At 43.2% G+C, this 7492-nt stretch overlaps 1 protein-coding gene across 1 annotated transcript; it reads right to left on the reverse strand.

Annotated features, from left to right (window-relative positions):
• Positions 1-4241: 4241 nt before the first annotated feature.
• Positions 4242-7438, reverse strand: LOC135905531 (O-glucosyltransferase rumi homolog). Its single transcript, XM_065436488.2, has 2 exons — positions 6634-7438; positions 4242-6482 (listed from the first exon to the last, which is right to left on the reverse strand). Exons 1-2 carry the CDS (start codon positions 7311-7313, stop codon positions 5924-5926), a joined length of 1239 nt encoding a protein of 412 aa, XP_065292560.2. The 5' UTR covers positions 7314-7438; the 3' UTR covers positions 4242-5923.
• Positions 7439-7492: the final 54 nt, after the last annotated feature.

Raw genomic sequence — 7492 nt, forward strand, 5'->3', positions numbered from 1 at the left:
CGCTTTCTCGTAATCAATGAAAGCTATATATAAGGGTTGGTTATATTCTGCACATTTCTCTATCGCTTGATTTATAGTGTGAATATGGTCTATTGTTGAGTAGCCTTTACGGAATCCTGCCTGGTCCTTTGGTTGACAAAAGTCTAAGGTGTTCCTGATTCTATTTGCGATGACCTTAGTAAATACTTTGTAGGCAACGGACAGTAAGCTGATCGGTCTATATTTTTTCAACTCTTTGGCGTCCCCTTTCTTATGGATTAGGATTATATGTTAGCGTTCTTCCAAGATTCCGGTACACTCGAGGTTATGAGGCATTGCGTATACAGGGTGGCCAGTTTCTCTAGAACAATTTGACCACCATCCTTCAACAAATCTGCTGTTACCTGATCCTCCCCAGCTGCCTTCCCCCTTTGCATAGCTCCTAAGGCTTTCTTTACTTCTTCTGGCGTTACCTGTGGGATTTCGAATTCCTCTAGGCTATTCTCTCTTCCACTATCGTCGTGGGTGCCACTGGTACTGTATAAATCTCTATAGAACTCCTCAGCCACTTGAACTATCTCATCCATATTAGTAACGATATTGCCGGCTTTGTGTCTTAACGCACACATCTGATTCTTGCCTATTCCTAGTTTCTTCTTCACTGTTTTTAGGCTTCCTCCGTTCCTGAGAGCCTTCATCGGCAATAGACACGCACATGTGGGTGTGAATTCACTATAAAAACATAACAAGAATAGTTGCAAACAATTTTTTTAAAGCGCTACCACTTTGATAAGGCACCCAACTTAATATTCAGAGCATAGCTCCGAATATCACACAAGATTTCTTTGTCATCCCAATTTTCGTGCATCAATATGCGCAAGCTCAACCACTACACGACTAAGTCTTGCAGGAAAGCTACCCTTACAGTGGCAAAAGCGATTGTTGGGACTCTTAATCCATTATAAAGCTTAATAGCAAAGCCCCCAAGACACTTCAGTGAAGAAGGGGAATTGCGCAGATATTCAGGTGATGCAGAGACTTTAGGTCCAGTGTTACGATCTACTACAATGATGCCCAGCCTCACCGCACAAACGCTCATGCCTAGCTAGCACACGTGCATGTGGCCCCTAGGTGAAGCACGTCTCGCTATGTTGAAACGTCCTACTCTAGGCCTACCACACATATGCTGCATTGGGTTGTCGGCTTATCATCATCATCACTGTGTTTGCGTGCATGTTTGTGTGGAATTATTCGTTTATATACTAAGCAGTAAGAAGTACATCCCCTCTCCCTCCCCTCTCACTATATAGATACAAATACAGTGAGTGCATAGTTAATGAAATATGAGCAAGTATAACTAACAAATTGAACTAATAAACTGGTTACATGGCTATAAGCAACTGTTTTAGAAACTGTTCAGCTCATAGTTGCTCCAGCGAGCCTTTTAGATTATTCCAGAAATCAACTCTCAAAGGAACAGCACTGAAATTAAATTCTGTGTTTTTACGTGCCAAAACCGAACCACAATCTGATTATGAGGCACGCCGTAGCCGGGGGGGGGGGGGGGGGGGGCGCAGGTTAATTTTGACCACCTGGGGTTCTTTAACGTGTACCCAATGCACGGCAAACAGACGTTTTTGCATTTCGTTCCCATCGAAATGCCACCGACGCGGCCAGGACTCGATCCCACGATCTAGTGCTTGGCAGCACATCGCCATAGCCGCTAAGCCACCGCGGCGGGCAAGGAACACTTGAAGATGTCAAACGTTTAATGAAAGATGCCAACACTGGCTACTTTGTCTTCTATAAAATGGTAAAAAATTCAAAATGACAGCAGATTCACACCTGTTTTATTACTTGTTGGAACTTGGCGGACCAGGACCTACAGTTTGTGGTCTTGTTCTAGAGCAGTAGCATGATACAGGAATGTGAGCACTACCCCGTTTCAGTGAGTCGGTCACTACTTTTTATAGGCCCATTCAAAGGTGGAACTATGACACTCTTTCATAAGGGTAAGCAATGGCAGATCGTGCCATAATATTAAATTTGTGCACTTCTAAAAGCTGCTTCTGCTCGCAATGCTGTGTTTACAATATTGCTGTCAGCACGAAAAACTTTCAGCACTAGTTTCCAAAAGAAAAAAAAGTCCAAAGCACTTGTGATCAACTGGACATTGTAAACAGATGTCTTGTAAAAATAGAATTTATAAATCACAATTTGATAAGATGACAGAACATAAGTGTGTGACATCTACAGAAATTCATGTACAACAAAACTGTTTTGTTCATTACTAGTGGATAAATTCACTATTCACATCACCCTGAGCATAAGACAAAGCATGGTCAACAAATAACAGGGTGCCCATGAAAAAACTGGCGTCACATATCTAAATAAGTTGAGCTCACAAACACAATACAGCTAATAAAGCAGGGAAATTTAGTGTCAATTTCAAGCTGAATAATATTCATATCCTCATTTAAGCTATAGAGCTTAAAATGACAAGCCATAACAAAACTTTTGTCTCTAACTCACATTGTAAACATGTACCAACTTTTCCAGCTCACAATTCTACAACATGGCTAGTATACCCTGATTCACAGAATTAGTCAGCACTAATTTTACTGTAACACAGCTATACAGGTTAAAAAGACATTACATACAAATAGCACTGTATAAAGTCACGTTAGTGGAATAGTCCTTTGAAATGTTCTCAGTTGTTTGTTGGGACAAAATGACTATCTCATACTGGAGAAAGTCACAACTGCAGGCAGAACTTTTTGTTTATTTCTCTGGTGCCCAATCCATAGCACCATTGAAGTCATCATGCAATGTCACAGAATTCGAAATCTTTCAAAAAAATTAAATGCCTTCGTGTGTAGAAAAAAAAGAGAACACACAGAAGTTGTTGCCATAATCTGTGATGTCTCAGGCAACTGTCTCAAGAATTCAGAACTGGTATAACTGCACACATTTCATATTTACGCTCTTTTATGGCTGACTGAACCTCTGCTGTTTAACTCAAGGACAGAATTTTAATTCCTGGCCATACTAAATAAATAAATCAATCAACTAATATTTTCATTGTAAATTATATATATCAATGTCAGCAGTACAACGTGCACAATTTCTTTTCTTATGTGTTATTAACACACAGGCCACTTCTTGAAATATTTACATGCACATCTTTATGACAATGCTACCAATTAAGAATGGCCAATACATCAGCATCATGGTGGGATAGGCAATATATATTTTTTTTCACCAGATGTTTGCCCATGTAACCTGCCTTCCCCTTACACTCACACCAGTGAAATATCACCACCTCTGAACATTCGCGGTTATAGCAGGGCTTTTTCATGTCTTAGAGAGAGAGAGAAAGGAAGAAGGAAAGACAGGGAGGGTAACCAGACTGAGTCCAGTTTGCTACCCTACACATAGGGAGGGGAATGGGGAGTGAAAGAGAGAGAGAGAAAACATGAGTCTATACTGCACTTTCACATACACTAAGTTAGGTGTAGGATGTCTATAGTCGGACACTCAAGTCTGTTGCCTTCAGGTAGTGAAGATGCGCTCGAACTGCTTTCTGGACTAATGAACTGTGAGGCCAGGCTCGCAAGATCTTTGCTTCTGAAAAATGCCTGTCATCCAGTCTATTCAAGGCACACTGGAGAGTCTGACGTTGGTTGTCAAAGCGAGAACAGTGTCACAGAAGATGACTGATGGTCTCTTCACACTTGCACTTGGCGCACATTGGCGAGTCCACCATTCCAATATGATAGCTGTAGGAGTTGGTTAATGCTACTCCTACCCACAGCCAACACAGCAGTGTTGCGTCCCGTCATGAAAGGTTTGCTGGTAATTTAAGTTTCTTTTCATGTCGTAAGTTCTCATTAGACGGCACACATAACTAAATACAGCAGACCACCAGGTCTTTTTTATTTTTTACAACATGCATTAATGACACACAGTGAAAATGTTTATGAAAAAGAACACTGCTATTTTTCCAGTGCTACTTCTTCACAATACATTAATATTTCATGGCTCAACAATACTTTTCAGAACGTTTTAACATTGAAGATGAAGTGGCAGCGAACTGAATAAGTATCTATGCAACATCTGTTTACGTACAGGTCAGGGGGTCAGTAGTAATGGAAATGTCCTTGAGACAAAATAAAACAATGGGCAAAAAGACATAAAAAAGGAGTCAGAATGGTGTTACATTTCACTGTGTCACTTCTCTGGCACTCCTGAACTGGTCAAAGTGTACAAGGAAAAGTAGGGCATAAGCAAGAAACAACAAATTTTAGGACCTTAAGCAAGTAATGAAGCAGATCACAAGTAGCAATGCCATGATGAAATGCTTCTACATTAATTCATGAGTAAAGAATATACAGATATTTGTCCCAAAAATGGTACCAAATGCACACAACAAATGAAAGCAGTTTTCGCACAATGTCAACATCATTTTCTTTTATGTTGTTTTGCAGGCACAAATTATGCCACAAACTATCTTTGCAGGCACAAACATGTGTATAGCTTTGACATTTGAACTGGCCATTAGAGTGGCTTCACTGGTCAAAAGTCTTTTATGATGGTCTGCATATTACGTACAGCTTTTTTCAGGCTGTCATTATATCCACAATGCTAAAAAACAAAAAAATGCAGAAAAACAAATGGCACACAAAATAACAGAGGCAGTAGATGGCCGCAAGCAGACACACAGCTAACAGAAGTTCCTCTACCATTCACATTGTATGTCACCAATGAAGATGAAAAGCAACAGCAGCTCTGCATACTGAGGGCATGAAACAGTGAGGAAAGGAAACTTGTTCGGAGTACTCCCTTCAATGTCCCTACAGGGGTGCTGAACAGAGTGCCCAAAGAAGATAGGCACCTGCCACTGTATTCATGTGCCTAGCTTGTAAAGAGTCTGGCAAGTTGGTGCTTGCTTAATGATACAGTGAAATCAGTATGTGATGGCCATCAATTGTGCACATAATGAACCAAGTATGGCATCTGAAGGTTGCAGAGAGAGTAATTGAAGATATGCTCCTGGGGGCAGTTCCTCTTCTGTGGTTGGTGAAAGGTGCCTCACAATATTATAATGAAGCAGTTGATAAATTAGCCTACTGCACAGACACCAAAGCTTTCACAGCATCACTGGGGTCCATAGTGCAAATGATGTACTGCTCTTCAGACTTGTCAAATCTTCTCAGCAATTGTAGATACCATGTATTATCATGCTCACTGTGAGTTGCAACCTGGTGCCTGTGGTACAAAGTCTCCATGGCTGCACGGTGGCACCAACGTACAAAAAATTTGTGAACTGAATATCAGTCATTGTAGCAGTGTTAACATCACCAATCTTTTGTATGGTGGTGCCATCATTAAGTCTTGAGGCCCGTTGGACAATGAGCACTGTGTTGCAACTCACACTGAGCGCAATAGCACATGCCTATGGAGGTATAGGTACCAACACTATGAAGGCATGACAAGATTTTGGCACCGTGACCTCATACAAGAGCAGCCGCCTAAGCCTAAACATTTGGCAAAGATCCGCCTGGTTCCAGGCGGATCTAACATTAGCCATGTTTATTAAAACCCGATCTTTTGGAGCCAGCCCAGATGTTTCTTCAAGGGTGAGATGGTGCGAGGTGGAGCACCTTCTGTTTGATCCTGGTGACAGGCGTGCAGTGACCTTGCTCAGATCTTGGTAATTGACTTTTGGGAGAGCTCCCACACAGTGGTTGATATCTCCAGCATTTTTTTATAATGAGCCATGACTTTGAAAGGAGTTGCCTCCATTAAAGCAGGAGTGGTCCGTTGGCATAAGGGTTATCTCTGTGCCAATTTGGCAAGAACCTCTTTCAGTGCAGAACTACGCACCTTGACAGCCATAAAGCTTGTCAGCCTTCAAATTTTAGTTAAGGCACTATGACGCAGTTTAGTTCTTTTCTGCGATTCTAATAAGAGACGTGTCTCTTACAACCTTGTACCGCAAAAGGCTGGCATATTTCTTGAGCAGGCTTCGCCAGTAGCATTGCACATCTTCCATTCTAAGGTGTTTCCAAATAAAATCATAGCCTCGCTCAGCTATTTCACGCACCGCTTCGTCGTTTTCTTTCGCAAACTCTAGCAGCTCTTCGACCTCGTGGAGATCCACTGTGACAGGGATATAGTGGACCCAGGGCTTTAGCTGTGGGTAAAAGAACTCGAGCCACTCGTCACCAACATGAAGTACAAGCGACTTGCACAGGAAGAGATGCTTGAGCCGGAAACTAGCAGCGACGCCACGGAAATTGAAGAGGTACTTATACTTGCAGTGATCTTCAAAGCGCACTTCCTCGGCAGCCGGCTGTCCCAAAGTGTCCTGGTCCGACTTCCAGGCCTGATTTTTGGTGTACTGCGCGTCGACAAGGTCGGGCTTGCTCCGGGACAGTAGGATCAAAGGGTCACGCTCCGAGCTTGTTCGCGACCCCCGGAAAAATCCTAAAGACTGTTTCCTGCAGATGAAAGACAGACAAATCGTACAACGAATTGACAAAACATAGATACGACACAAGAAGCACAAAACAATAATTTGGCGCCATCCTAATGTCTTGGCGCAAACAAGCATGGGAGGCAAAACTGGACTATCAATTAGTGGAGTATTACTTGTCCCAAGTCCAGGCTCCTTTCGCCGCCTTGGTGATGATGTCTCGCTGCAGGTCCCAGCGGCCGATGCCCGTTGGATAAAGGCTGATGGCCGGACCACCGGCCCAAAAGGTCCATGCTGGATACATTATGTCCGAGTAGTCGCGCGTCTTGCTGAATGAGAAGACCGGCAACGGTTCGATACGCTTATGCGCCTGCGGCCAGTCGCGTGTGTTGAGAACGAACTCGACGTCAGGCAGCTCGTTCACGATCTTCAGGATGAAGTGCTCCACGCCGAGGCAGCGGAAGGGGAACATGCACTCTTTGCTTCTGTAGAGTTTGTGGTTGACGACTTGGTAAAGGACGCCCCTGGGCTTGGACCGCTCGACGAGCTCAGCGGAAATGCCCGACTTAGACCACGGGCTAAGGTCGTCATCGATCACCGATCTATGGCACGAACACTTTTCCTCATTGTCATCATCTGGGCAGGGATCGTATCCCTCCAGGCTTTTGTTTATGGCCTGCAAGTAACCTGACCAGCGCTCGTTGTAGTACTTACGTTTTTCGTGATCACTGTCAGAAATCGGACACGTCTCATCAGTGCCAGCGCTCCGCCCGGGACAGTCACATGTTATATACACGTTTATATGCGACAAAACTACAATGCAAACGCAATAAACGACGAATGATGGCTTCATCATTTGGCTGGCGATGTACTGCAGACAAGCAAAGTGCTCAGAACACAAAAACCCGCCCGAAAACGGCTCGCTTAGTTTTTGTCGTCTGTTCACTTAGATGATAGCCACTGCCACAGTTTCGAACTTGAGGACGCTGTACCGGTCGTACGCTGTATGTTCTTTCTTAGCATATTAATTTGTCA

The sequence above is a fragment of the Dermacentor albipictus genome, chromosome 3 (genome assembly GCF_038994185.2).
Source record: "Dermacentor albipictus isolate Rhodes 1998 colony chromosome 3, USDA_Dalb.pri_finalv2, whole genome shotgun sequence".
NCBI classification, from domain to species: domain Eukaryota; kingdom Metazoa; phylum Arthropoda; class Arachnida; order Ixodida; family Ixodidae; genus Dermacentor; species Dermacentor albipictus.